This window comes from Anabas testudineus, chromosome 23, assembly GCF_900324465.2.
Source record: "Anabas testudineus chromosome 23, fAnaTes1.2, whole genome shotgun sequence".
In the NCBI taxonomy this organism is placed as follows: domain Eukaryota; kingdom Metazoa; phylum Chordata; class Actinopteri; order Anabantiformes; family Anabantidae; genus Anabas; species Anabas testudineus.
Genome location: NC_046631.1, coordinates 2,470,150 through 2,484,891, shown reverse-complemented (window position 1 = coordinate 2,484,891; position 14,742 = coordinate 2,470,150). Strand labels below are relative to the sequence as shown.

General features: G+C 38.0%; 2 protein-coding genes across 3 annotated transcripts; both read right to left on the bottom strand.

The window, feature by feature from the left end:
• Window positions 1-679: 679 nt before the first annotated feature.
• On the bottom strand, window positions 680-3,663 carry LOC113164928 (fish-egg lectin-like). The gene is made up of 5 exons (XM_026364485.1): window positions 2,647-3,663; window positions 2,309-2,545; window positions 1,982-2,202; window positions 1,759-1,883; window positions 680-1,432 (listed from the first exon to the last, which is right to left on the bottom strand). Exons 1-5 carry the CDS (start codon window positions 2,699-2,701, stop codon window positions 1,291-1,293), a joined length of 780 nt encoding a protein of 259 aa, XP_026220270.1. The 5' UTR covers window positions 2,702-3,663; the 3' UTR covers window positions 680-1,290.
• A 176-nt stretch (window positions 3,664-3,839) lies between these two features.
• LOC113164927 (fish-egg lectin-like) lies at window positions 3,840-14,723 on the bottom strand. Of its 2 annotated transcripts, none has more exons than XM_026364483.1 (6): window positions 14,704-14,723; window positions 5,373-5,480; window positions 5,020-5,256; window positions 4,697-4,923; window positions 4,484-4,608; window positions 3,840-4,123 (listed from the first exon to the last, which is right to left on the bottom strand). In XM_026364483.1, exons 2-6 carry the CDS (start codon window positions 5,425-5,427, stop codon window positions 3,982-3,984), a joined length of 786 nt encoding a protein of 261 aa, XP_026220268.1. In that variant the 5' UTR covers window positions 5,428-5,480; window positions 14,704-14,723; the 3' UTR covers window positions 3,840-3,981. The 2 variants fall into 2 exon arrangements, with proteins under 2 accessions (XP_026220268.1, XP_026220267.1); XM_026364482.1 differs by lacking the exon at window positions 14,704-14,723 and adding an exon at window positions 6,110-6,130.
• Window positions 14,724-14,742: the final 19 nt, after the last annotated feature.

Genomic DNA, 14,742 nt, shown 5'->3' with positions numbered 1-14,742 from the left:
TTTTATAGTCTATATGACATCACCAGTGATGGTCTATGGGGTAGACCAAGTGTGGGGGGAGATCTACTTGAATACTAGTACTAATGTTTAGTTTGTGTTGTATGGTTTTGGAATTGAGTTGTAATCTTGTTATTTTCATACAAGACAGTCTCTGTTGAATCAGAAGTGAAGTAAATGTTTCATTCAAGTTTGTACCATTCTTTTATTGTATGTTCAAATAAATTACACACAGAGTAGAAAATAATACAAAATAATAATGTTTTATTCTGCTGAATAGTTTAAGGTAATGGATTTCTGGTGCCTGCTTTCTACAATGCAAACAAAAAAAACATCTGGACTCTGGTCCCAGGTGAGGGTACAGAGTGTAATAAAGTGGGTGAGACCTCTATTTCTTCATACTTGATAAATGTTTGTTTAGAAGAGGTTCCAGTTTTAATGTGTAACTGTACAAACACGTACTATCCAAGGATTGCAGAAAACAACAGAAACAGGAACAAAAGAGTAACAGAAAATAATTGAGATAATTGGTTTAATGCAATGATTCTGGACACTCCAACACAGCAAGTGGCACTATGCACCTTTTTCATTCGTTTCCAATCTCAGATAAATGGGTAGAACAAGAAAAGATGGCAAAAACTGAAACTGAGGGACTGGTTTCTACAAAATCAGATTTAAGAAAAAAAAAAAAAACAGACGGTGTGCACGTGTCTCCACATGCACCACAGAGTCATATAGAGTTACAAAAGATGTCCTCCACTGGCCAGGTACTTACTGTTACATTTCAATGAGTGAAATCAACACAATAGGTGTTCTTCTTCTTATTTTTTTTTTTTGACAGTAATTAAACGGACTGCACATCCTACTTGTAGAGTTAATGTCTCTGGGGAAAATCATTTCATCATACTATCATTCACTTTTTTAAAGATTTCTATGCAGCAGCCAAATCATTAAATCCACTAATAAATAATCACATGAAATATGTTTCGTTATATTTATTTATTTATTTTTACCTTTTTTTTAATGCAACAGAAAAGACACCAGAAAGATTTTATATGTATGAGTTATTAACAATGTGCTGCATGAACTTCAAGAGAGTAAGCACATATGTGTTACAGAGTTTTGTGCATCACTGCTGAATTAAGAGACACTAAAAACCAACAAAAGAATGTATTATTGAACCACCATGATCTGGATCCAGTTAAATAAGAAACCATTTAAACTGGCATAAATCAATTTTTTTTACCATGACACAAAATCATGTAAAAGATTATAGTGCAGAAAGTTAACATGTTACTGAGAGCACTGCAGGATAGTACCACCGCTGGTTATGACCCAGAGTTTGCCAAGGTCATAGCTCAGGTGGCTGATGGGCAGGCAGATTGGGATTTGGGTCCAGTGTGTGCCTTGTGGATTACCACTAGAGATGCCTGTTCTGTTGGGTGAAGAGATGGATATATTGTACTGGTGGGTGTGTGCAGTCTGCAACTATTTGTTTCCTCATTCTCCATTTGTTGTTGCGTTTTGTACATGCACTGATGATGTAAATAGTATGATTGGAAGAAAGTGGTTGGAGCAGGTTGCTCTTGCTCGTACTGTTTATTTACTGACAGTGTGCATTCGTAATCTCTGTAATCTATTGGTATACTGTTATTATGTGTCTTTATTACATGTTTTACTTACTAGCCCAGACTTTTTTGTGTTTCTTACCTCATTTGTACTAATAAAATTGTTTCCAGACTGCATAAATTACAATCTTACCTTAAGTAGACATCACCATGCGCATTCAATACAAAGACATTTCCGTCAGTTCCAACTTCAACCATTTTTGCAGCCCCGTCCACAACCGCCCAGCCACAGGCTTCGCAGATCTTTGGTTTAAATTGCTGTCATAACATTAAGAAATATTGGAATGTCATGCTCAGTGAAGTGCTTACGTAGACATTTAAAGGACAGGAAACAGTAAAAAGATTTGCTGTCCAACCTGAGTCACATAGATCCGATGAGCTTTGTCTGTTCCCCAGCATCCATACAGTGGACCACAGCTGTAATATATTAGAACCTTTGACAATGAATCCCAGCTAAGGATACCCGCTGACTTGTAGGCTGAGGCAATGGTACTTTTCAGACAGTAGATTCCATTGAAGCTACTGACTCCCACAACTTGCCCAGCACCTCCAGCATCCACCTGCTGCATAGTAAAACCTGAGGACACACACACGTAGGTACAACTAATTTAGTTTGCAAGCATTCACACCTGCGCACTGTATATACTGTAAATGATATCTGTGTGCTGTGTATTAATAGTTACCCGCAGAAACAACAAAGTTGCCAGCTACATATTTGTAGACTTTATTTGAGGCATCAACTCCCCAAATTCCTGCAGGTCCCACTGAAACATGCTTGAGTCTGACTGTACCCAGATTGTACCAAGTGGATCCACTCAGAAAATACGCCTGATTGTTCCTGTCCCGCATAACGACCTTCCCCTGTCCTGCATCAATCTGTACAGCACCATAGTGCTGTGGTGCCTCCTTGCAGGTCCAGGCTGTGAGAAAACCCATCAGTGATGTGAGTCTTAATCCATTTGAAGACAAAGGCATGACTTAAATGATTTTGTATGTAAAAGTGTTTTAAAGCTGGACTTACCATAAGTGACACCCAGGTAACACCATACCAGCATAAATACTGCAACACCTTTCATGATGTCTGTTAGCCTAGAGTATACCTTTGGCGGTACCACTGGAGCTCTGGTGAGCTACTGCCCTATGCCACACATGTTTGTGCGAGTTTTATAGTGTGGTCCCATGGGGGTGTGAATCATAAGATTACAACTATAACAGGTTTTCCTGGCATTCTGGAAGGTGATTTACACTGTTTACAAACTTGTTGTACAAAGCAAACATGAGAAAAACTTTATACTTTGCAGGAAATTAGATGTTTGTACTATGTGCGAATTTGAGCCTGATGATTCCTGGTAGTATCAATTTGGAATATGCCAGGGCCATCAGGAAGGAAAAAGTCCATTCATGGGAAAAACTGTTCATTCAGTATTTTTATATAGTCAGCTGACCTCATGGTGTTGCCAGCTGTGACTGTTTTTTTGGTTATAGGCAGTGTAACTCTTATTTTTGAATCAATATAACAAAATAGCTTATTATATCCATCAAATGACTTAAATAATAGAGAACATGAGGCTGTTTATACATTTCCACCCCATCCCATATTCCAAATAATAAAGATAAATATACATTAGATCAGGTTTCATAATGTATTCTACTGTGTTTGAGATAAGATTATACAACAGCATTTGCATAAAGCTCACCTTACACATTTAGATAATAAACTAAAGTTCAGCACTTAATCATTATCTGTTACTGAGTTAAGTTTTTTCAGTTTTGGTCCTAGAGTTGCAATATGAAGTACAATACAAGTGTTACATGTATTTTGCTTTTCACACAAAAACCTTCCTTTGTTTCTGCTGAGAGTAGACTTCACTGTCCTCACTCCCAGTCAACTTAGTGTTGCTATTGCCTCTCATGGAGTAACACTGACATTCTACTGGAAGCCATCTCACCTCTGAAATAAAATATTGATATCCTTTTGATCTACTAATATTGTCCTCTGAATTCCCTCCTTGAGACACCATTAATATGTAACCTTACCATGCTGCAGGTACCACACAGTTTGTTTAATGTCCTGTAAGTACAGGCCCATGATGAGCAGGAAGTCTGAGAGTAAATTATGGAACGGCTGGTTCCTTTCATTTGACTTGTTCGATTGCTCGATTCTATAATCCTAAATTATCACACTGACATGCCCCCTTTAGTTGAACAGCATTTCGAATATATGGTGCAGTAAAATATTAGATTTTATTCTTGCATAGCTTGGAATAACAGTTTAATCAAATCTGAGTAAAAAGCCAAAAGAAATTAGTTTTGCAACATTGAAGATACCAGGATGATCGCACACAACATGGAAATGTTACTGGGAGCACTTTAGAATAATACCACCAGTGGTCACAACCCAGAGTTGGCCTAGGTCATAGGTTATGTGTTTGATTGTAAAGCACATTGGGATTCTGGTCCAGCTTGAGCCTTGTGGAGTACTACTGGAGATGGAATTTCTGTTGAGATGAATATATTAGTCAAATTCATAACTCATGACTAAGTAGATTTAAAACATTTTATTTTGCACAATTATTTAGTTCTTTGTTTTTGCAATTTGAAGGTAACATTTTTAATGTAATTGCAAATTAATGAAATTGCTTTCTGGAATTTCTTACCCTTCAACTAAATGCTACCATAAAAACATCTCTACCTGGTGATAAAATGTTACCACAGCCTTAATTTATTGTAATGAGTTTTTGTGTTTCAGTGTTACATATTTTACTTACTGGAATGATGAGTGCAGTAAGCTATTCCTTCAAACATAATTTATACCAACAGAAAAAAAGGTTTTCAGACTGCATGTATTACAAGCTTACCTTAAGTAGACATCACCCCCGGCATTCAATACAAAGACAGTTCCATCAGTCCCAACTTCAACCATTCTTGCAGCCCCCTCCACAACCAACCAACCACTGGCTTCACAGGTGTTTGGTAGAAATGTCTGACATGAGAAGCACACAGGAAGTGATGAGATCAGTGGTGATTACCTGTCGAGTAAATAACATTTTACCAGTGCTGCAGTATCCAACCTGTGTCACATAGATCTTATCACTTGAGTCAGTTCCCCAGCATCCATACAGTGGACCACAGCTGTAATAGATCATACTACTTGACAGTGAATTCCAGTACAAGGAACTGTCTTGAGAGTAGGACGAGGCGATGGTACTTTGCAGACAGTAAGTGTTGTTAGAGCTAGTAAATGAGACTCCCACAACTTGACCTAAACCTCCTGCATCCACCTGCTTCATAGCCAGACCTAAAGACACACACACGTACAAGTAATGTCATTAGCAAGCAGCTGCAACTCTACTAGAAATGTGGAGAAATCCGTGTGTTGTGTATTAATAGTTACCCTCAGAAGGAACAAAGTCACCAGCTACATATTTGTAGACTTTATTTAAGGTGTCAACTCCCCAGATTCCTGCAGGTCCCACTGAGACATGCTGAAGTTTGACTGTACCCAGTTTGTACCAAGTGGATCCACTCAGGAAATAAGCCTGATTTTGCTGATCCGTCATGACAACCATCCCCTGTCCAGCATCGATCTGTGCAGCAGGATACTGCTGCGGTGCCTCGACGCACTTCCAGGCTGGGAGAGGAGAAACCGCAGTAATGTCAGTGGATGTTAGAACCATTAATTCTTCAATTTAATGTTGTAATATCCATATTGAACCATTTGCTCAAATGTTAAATACCTGAACCTACCATAAGTGACAGCCAGGTAACACAGCACCTGCACAAATACTGCAACACCTTTCATGTTGTCTGTTAGTCTGTACCCTGCAGTCCAGCTCTAGATGTACCTCTGGATCTCTGAGTTCAACAGAAAACGTCAATAATCTTGCCCACTATCTCAAAAAGGGCAACACACAGTATGGTAAATATTAGTAAACATGCCACTGATAAATTACATCATATCAATCCCAGACTTTAAAAAAGAATATAAGGTGAAGTTATGCATCATAAAACATTTACCTGACCCGATCAGTGTATAGTTAAATATGAAAGCACATAGATGTCAGTATATTTAACTACTTATTTGCGCCATTGGCTCTCTACATAACCCGTGATCTTTTAATGTATGTACAGCTAAATTACACACAGAGAGCATTATCACTGTGCAAAATAATACATTGCATGTTAGATTCTGCTGAACAGTTTAAGGTAAGAGATTTCTGGTGCCTGCTTTCTACAATGTAAACAAAAATAAATCTGGACAAAGTGGGGGAGACTTCCAGTTTTAACTGTAACTGTACAAACACATACTATCGAAGGTTTAGTTGTGTTAGGAATAATGTTAGTTCAATATTTTTAGGTTAAAGTAAAACAGACAAGTAATATTTGTGTTTGATAGTAATGGATTTAGTTATGAGTTTTACAAGTTAAATGTGTGTTAATGTAGCTATGAGTTTCTAAATCAGTTAAGTCCTAGTTTTACTCACCAAACGATCAGGAACCAAAGGAATGAGGCAATCAACCACCTCCCCTTTTTTTATAATCTATATGGCATCATCAGTGATGTCATGGGGTAGACCAAGTGTGGGTGGAGAAAAATGTTTGGTTTAAGTTGTAGGTTTATGGAACTGAAATGTAATAAGATTTGTGAGATCTGGGGGTGTATCGTATGTTTACTGATAAAACTAATCCAATATCAGTTGCTTGATTTAAAATTACATTTTTACATGCGTTGCCAAGTTTTTCCTAAATGACTTGACACATGCTTCAAAGCCTCAACACAGAAGAAAGAATTTCTCTGGTGAATCTGAAAACATTTCATGAAACAATTGTGACACAATCACGTAACTTGGTCCCTTTTATATAGGCTTGAAAATAGTACTTCAAAATGCAATTGCTGTAAACGATTTGAAAAGCTCGGAACGTTGTATCGCTTCTGCTAATCACTAGTGATGGAGAAAACCTCTCCATCAAATGTATTATTAGTGGAAGCTGGAGAGCTGATGTTATACATGAGATGAGCTAAACTATCACTAGCTTGCTGGCTCAGACTGAAAGGATGTGGAGATGAACACCCCTCAAGCAAGGTTCCACATGGGTTGAGAATACACAAAAAAAGGTTTTGGGTGGAACATAGATAAGATGGCCGACAAGTGTTCATTAAAGGCCTTACGTTACAGTCCATTTGTAGGACTAAGTGATGTTCACTTGTGGATTTTTCCAGATGCGTGAACTTACAATTACTAGAACAAAAAAAAAAAAAAACTGGTCAGATTCATATAATATTCATACTACAGTTAAAGACTTTGTTGAAAGACAGTTTTATAGATCTGTTGTTATTCACACAGATGACCAATATTAATATAGCTCAAAAAATCAACTGATAAAAATTCTCTGCAGAAATTATTGCTGTGATTTTTGTGCTTCATTGGGTAGAACAGGTTCACTTGTTAAAAACAGTAATCTGCTCATGCTCAGTAGCAGGGATTAGGGGTTTATCATAACTACAAACAGAGAAGATCTTGTGATAGGGATATACATAATGTTATTAAGAATACAAAGTAAATAAAGTGACAAAAAAGGCTTCAACATTACACAGTAGTGAAATAATTACAGGGGTTTATGGAAGGGGAAAAGCACAATCGATGATTAGTACTAATGTCTGATACAGAAATCTGTTCATATAAGAGCATTAAAATGACCGTATAGAAGAGAAAAGGTCATTTTTACAACGTTGAGAATTAGGTATGCAGGAGTAAGGTCTGTTTTGTATTTAATGGGGAAAAGTAATCTTTGCAAGTGGTGTAATATACCAGAAGATGTACAACACTTAAGTATGCATGCAGTGTAGTAAATATAATTAAGGTATGCACTTTTTTCATTGGTTGGCAATCTCTCAAATGGGAAGAACAAGAATTGATGGCAAAAACTGAAACTGAGGGACTGCTTTCTACAAAATCAAAAACATTTTTTTAAGAAGGAACATACTTACCATGAAGTCATCTAAATGTACCACAATGACCAACAAGTTGACTTTGCATAAGGTGGGTGCTTTCGGTGTTTCTAAGCATTTGACACAGTCACAAAAGATGCCATCTGCTGGCCAAGTACTTGCTGTTGCATTTTAATGAGTGAAATGAATCTGAACTTCAGTTCAGATCTGAACACTTAGCACAGCTTATGCTGTTTAAACAAAAAATTAAACAGGCCTTAAACAATTATCATATTGATAACAGTTCTCTCACTATAAACCTCTTATTGCATGATATGGAACTAGAATAATATTAAAGGACATGTGACCTATTTGCATTAAGATAAAAAAGATTACACCACTGAGAGTCTGCGGTGTGGCACTGTGCCTACTTCCTGACAGTAATTACAGAAACCAAAGCACAAGCTGACATTGAAGAGCACTAAATATACAGACTGAATTCAAACACTCAGTATAATAAAAGACTAACTAAACACAAAGGGCATCTTCGAGATGTATTTTATTTCTTTGTAAACAGGTTTTTATATTTCACAAGGACGATACTAATACTGTTTTGGTATAAGTGTTGAGTTTCGTGAGTTTGCAGCATTTTACAATGGTTTAATGTTTCAACGTTAAACGTTTTTGGAAGCAAATAAAGTTAAATTAAACACAAACATATACAGTACACACTGCACTTGCTATTGTCATGAAGCCCAAACTATGTAAATCCTTTATGTTTTACTCTTTTTTTGAGACTCATGGACAGTCTGCTTCACTGAGCCTTGCAGGTTTTGCATCTGCAGGTGAACGTATCCTATTTTTCTATGGTGAAGTTGAGTTCTGGAAATCAACACAAAATGGTTTGAAACTGCAGATCTTCCACTCCTGTCTATCACGTCTTCAGCTTCCAGGCTTGGACATTCTGCTCTTCCAAAATTTTCCAAATACTGGACCAACTAGATGACATCAGACAGATACTGCCTAGGAACCTTGTGCCAAAAGTTTGGGGTATGCCAGAAAAGAACGATGACACATTAAGAGTTCAAGATGTTCAGTATGTCAACGGAAGAAGAGAAGAGAAGAGAAGAGAAGAGAAGAGAAGAGAAGAGAAGAGAAGAGAAGAGAAGAGAAGAGAAGAGAAGAGAAGAGAAGAGAAGAGAAGAGAAGAGAAGAGAAGAGAAGAGAAGAGAAGAGACTGCAATGTCAGGGTATTGTGAACTGTTTCCCTTTTCCAGTTCTTGTATGTGGATGTTGCTGCTGTAAACTATCTGAAAGATTTAATGAAAACCTTGTCCACTGGCCACATTAGAGACTAATATCTTTGTTGTTCTTCTGTAGCTATAGCCACAACCACAATTTCTTTCACGTCCTGTAGCCAGGCTTATAATTAAGTGGACCATAATCTTCATCTCTCTCTAAAGAAATGCTCTTATTCTCATTGTTCCTGTTTTTGTTAACTCTTACAGGATTCTGCACAGTATGGAAAAGGTCCAATACGCACCATAAGTTCTAAAAGAGTTTTTTAAAAGTTTCCTTGCACAGTGGCAGCACATTCATTTTTCAGCTTTATATGTGGATTCAGGTTTTTGAGTTGTCTGTAGACGTGGTTTTTGTGTAGGGCAGGGTCACAGTCCACTGATGTGTCTGCCATACAGCTGGATAATATACAATGCAGTGTGGTTGGAAAATTGGTTCATACAACTGTATTGACTCAGTTATGCCAGCCTGATTGAAAGCGATGGGTATATTAATGAGTAATACGGCAGTGCAGAATACACTGATGTGATATGCTCATAGTAAAACATTTGGCACCACTAGCAGTTAACCTTGTATCCTTGTCTATAACTAACACACATGAAATCTACACGTCTAATACAATAAACCAAACATTTAAATATTATCACTATATTGTACTGTGGAGTGAAAGCTCTTCATCTCTGGCACCGCTTCCCCTTTTTTCTTAAAAAAACTAATATTGCATTGACACCATCCAGGATGACAAGAGGTAAATTTCACATTTACCATGTTTGGAAATAAACAACAATATCAAGTAATGACCTTATCTGTCATAGCTGAGCTGCCGCACCATCTGGAAACCATCATGCATCACAGAGAAGGTACTGAAGGTCAAAGTAATGGACTGAAACAAATCTTTTAAAATAAATAAATAAATATGACCACGAAAGAAAGAAAGACGACACAAAGCCCTCCGATACTGTTGTAGCATCATATTAGTTTGAAACACTGCCAGAGCGGAACAGCTAATTATAGCTCATCTTGGTCATCTCGGTATTGAATGCTGTGGCTCTAGTCTGAATATGTTTATGCAATATCAATGAGGAAATTATGTTTGGCGTTATCACATTTCAGCATACAAGCAACAAAGCCAAGGCGAGACACGCATGGATGCCTGAAATAAAATATGAAATGTGCCAGTGTCTTGTTTACTTAGCTTTTTGTAACTGTAAGAAAGAGTCTGAGGTGGAGGTGGAAACTTAAATCAGTCACCAACATGACAGGGGCAGGGAGGCGCGAGGCCCACATGAAAAAAGCTGAGGCATACAGCAACACAATAAAGGCAGGTGGACAGCAGTACTAAGGAGGAGCAGTTGAATATTGATGAGAAATATTATTTTCAGCTTGATATTTCCTTCTTTGGCTACTGTGTAGTGGTGGCCTCTTTTGGTATGTTTTGCCTTTCTGTAACTCAAAAGCAGAGACACGCTTAACAGTGTTTTTCCATTGTTCATCAGTTAATGATGATCAGCCTCATATTAGCTGCTTCTTTTTCCACCTGCACTCAATTTAAGAGGATTTTCCTCCGCTTGCCGCTGCAGCTGCTACCACTCCAGCTTGGCCAAATGGAACACAGCGAAAGAAAACATGACGAGAGTAAGGAAGCTCAGGAACGCCAAAATAAAGTGTGTGTGTGTGTGTGTGTGTATGGAAACCTTCGTTTGTAACTATACAGCATCCTACAGTGTTTCCCATGTTCAGCTATTTGCACCTCTAAAAGGTGTTTTAACAGCAGTATTAGTTATCCTGGTGCTACAGTGTCTACGTAGGAATATTTACAATACATGTATGTGCACTACAGCTCAAATGTTTGGGATCACTTAGATATTTTATTTATCATATATAGATATGTTTTCCAAGGAAACACACATGACTAATTAGATTGATTAGTCTAAATAAAAAAAATATAGCAAAGGAATAGGTACCTGAATCATACCTGAGAAAACTTACACTCGATTATTTACCAGGACCACTAATGGGCACTGAACGTAGCTTTAGAGTCACCATGGCAACAGTCATTCAGGGAGACATTTGCTGTTATGTCTTTAAGGTCTCTTCTGATCATCTTCCAGTACCACTATCAACCCACTTACACACACACAAGCACACATCACTTTTACTTTTTACTCTCCACTAAAACCTTATTTCCACATCGCTCTGCAAAACACTAGTTGGTGATGGACTTTTCATGCCACTGTGCTGAGTTTCTCAGTGTCCTGCAAATAACAGCAAGCTAAACTGAGCAGATCGCATTGGGTGTATAGTTAACATTTCTGGGGAGGTGACCGAAATAATTACTACTACAACATAAAGTCTTTTCTCTAACCCTTCTACTTGGAAGTTGTCAGATTTTCAGTATAAACATATATACTACCAACCTTATACAATAAACAGCTATACTAAGGAGTGAGTGGAGCACAGAATGTGCACGTTGAACAAAAACTCAACACAGGACCTCCTGAAATTTCCCTTTAAAAATTAAAAATGTACCCAGAACCTAAATAATATAAAATCATTTTAGTAAAATCATACCATCCTGCAGCTGCTGGTCTTGGGGATTAAGCATGGAGACCCCGTTGAGTAAATGTGTTGAGAAATGGGGGCCTCAGCTGATGATCCGTTTCACTGCAGCACACTGAATTCAGGCTTCCAGCTTTCTCCATTACCCCCACACATCACGCATGTGAACCCTAACAAGCAGCTGGTCGCCCAGTTCAACGCCAAATTGCACCAAATTGTTTTCTTCTTGTATTGAATCACATCACTGCTGTGGATGAGAAAATGAGGGGTACCCTTCCCATTCAGACTGACGGGGACAGTCTGATAGATAACACCTCTCAGATAAACAGGTTTATTTTCCATCCAAACTATTTACGTGTGATGATTCATATCGAGTCGTGTATCATCTCTCGGTAATCCAGCCTCTGGCCTCCTCGTGCTTTCATTTTTACAGAGAAAAATGGATTTCAAAATGCAGCGGGTGCAGAGACGGTAATAACAGTAACACTTGTGCCCTCTGATTTGTAACGTGGGTGTTTTTTATGTGCATTTCTAAGGTTCCAGGTAGCAACAAGCCCCTGAATATAAATGCTAACAACATGATTTTTTATACTCTGGATTTACATGCTCCAAACTAACTGTGCAAAATAAAGTTGTGTGGTTATTTAGTCGCTTTAAGTTAGATGTTTACATAGTGGCATTATGGCTGGAAATACTCATTTGCATGGCAGGTAAATCCAAGATTGAATGACTATATAGACAAAAAGATATGTGCTTATAGGTTAGTATAGGTCGTGTAGAAGCCTCTTCATGGTTGAAATAACAATATTGACTGAAAACAGATTAAATTACAATTTTAGAGCACGGTGTACTGTACTTGCAGAACTTCCCCAACCTTCTGTTGAATGAACAGAGCTGAGATTAGTACACAGACTAAATACAGGTTCGTCTTAAAGACAGAGTGAGTAAACACATAGGGCAAACAACACAAATCTACTAAGGGTGTGCACTGAGCACTGCATCTTTTAAATAAGCAAAATAGTGTACTCTTTGGATTGTGCACATTTGCCTTCAAAAATATACAAAGTAGGAATTTTTACAGGGTGGAGGAGAGGCAAATACATAAAGTGAGCACACACAATTTAATTTATCAAGCTTGAAAGCAATACTGGTGGCTGTCAATGTGTCTGTATTTAACACATTTGTAAAGCAGGTGCAATCTGCTCGCACACAGACGGCTGCTGTTATGTTGGCGAGTAGGAGGCAAATGTGGAACGAAGGATGAAAAAGATGTAAGAAAATAATAGTACAAACATACTGTCTGGCTAGTAAAAGAGGTTTGGAACTGCTGGGAGTGCTACAGACGGATTTAGAGTGAGTCACAAGAAAGAGCCGAGCAACACCTGCCACGTCTAATCATCGCCACTGTGGGGCAGAGTTTTCTGTTACTTTCCATTGTAATGTCTCTGCTCTGTTTGTTCTTATATTCAGGACAATGTCATTCAAATTAATGCTAAGATCAGTTCCATTTATTCATTATTAAGAATAGATTAAAGGTGTAGAAAATATATTTCATAACATCAGTTTACAAGCTTTTGCCAAAGGTGTTTTGCTGTGTATACATTTATGTAAGTACTGTACTTTAGTGCAGTCTTTAGGTACCTGTACTTTATGTCAGCACTTGATGGCCAGTCCTGTTTGACTAGTACTCAACAAAATGGGTCAATGGACCTTTAACAGACTGGTATCTTAGGACTCACAAAGCCTTCACAGACCAATCAGATCAGGGTGTTGAACAAAGCTGTGCTGTGAGAGACCAGTGGAAGCAGAAGGTGGGGAGTCACATTTGACTGCTGGTGCCCAAGCAACTTCAGGTGACTCCCTAACAGCTTCATATGGACATGTCACAACCTGCCCAACTGAGTGCACACACACACACACCCACACACAACCAATTATAGAATAAAGGCCCAAAACACATGAACTCAACCCTGCAGTCCAGCACAAAACACAAGACATCTAAAAGCAAGAATAAAAAGGACCATATGCTAATACCAAAAACATACGATCTCCAATTACCCCCACTCCCAAATACACATACAGTAGGTTTAAACACTGTGTTTCCATCCCCCAGCACACACACAGACTCCTGTTTAATTTGTCCTTGCTCAGGGTGTTCTAATCAGCAGATCAGTCTGTTTCTGTGCTGCAGAAGCTTCTCGCTCTATCACTTTTATTTAAAGATCATACTTTTTTAACCAAATGAGTCAATACATATAAAAGAAGTGATAATTAAATCTTAATAAGATTTGGAGATGGAACAAAAGGAATATGCTACAACTTTGTGGTGCATCTATTTCTATTTTTTGTGGCCACAAATACTGAGGATGGTGCAACGGTGCAAGTTTCTTTCCACGCACCATCCTTCAGATGAACAGTTAATCAGTCATGGATTATTCTAATCAAACCGTATTGTATGTTCCTTGTTACTGTAATTGCTGAGTGTACGACGAGAGCCACTAGAAACCGCGGCCAAATGCACAATTGTACTTTGCCAATAAATTTGATTCTGATCTGAACTGGTGTTGAGGTGAGGTAGTAGGACAAGAACTCCTCTTTCTTCCTCCTTGCCTGCCACATTGTCAATATCTATCTACAAATGTATTTTCATCTGTGCTCGCTGAATTTCAGCAAAGCATTAGCTAAATAACCAAACTGCAGAGAGGACCTAACTCGTCTGTATTTTCAATTAAAACTGATAAATATATATTTCTATAAATGACTGCTGGATAGACATGAATTCACATCCGATGGGTCAGTTCAGTTTTGTTTATCATGTCGCAGTTGACTGGTCGTCAGTAGCTATAAAGTTTATATTTTTGTTATATTTGAGATTTTACAGTCTATACCTGCATATTTCTTTGGCTAGCCACAGTATTGATTGGAGTCTATCGTATATTCACAAACAGCATATTTAAAAAAAACTTAATGTTTACCACAAACAGTTTAGTATGAGATGTACACAAAAAGAGAAGATATCAGGAGGAGGTCGAACAGTTTTTTAGGACAAAACAGGAAGGGAAACTTCCACTCTCTGCTCAACTGCTACGTACTCAGTCAAACTGTATGGCTCAGTGCACTGCCAAAGTCCATATGTATCCATTCTACAGTATAGGCCATGCCTTTGAGTTGTTCTTGTTAGTGACTTTCAACATGCTGCTGAATGCTATTACATTCAGCAGTAATAGGGCTGAGTCAGCACAAAGCAGGGACAATTAGTTATATATCTATATATACATATAATGTTTTTACCGTTTCTCATGCAGTGCTGTCTGAGGGCTTGAAGATGAC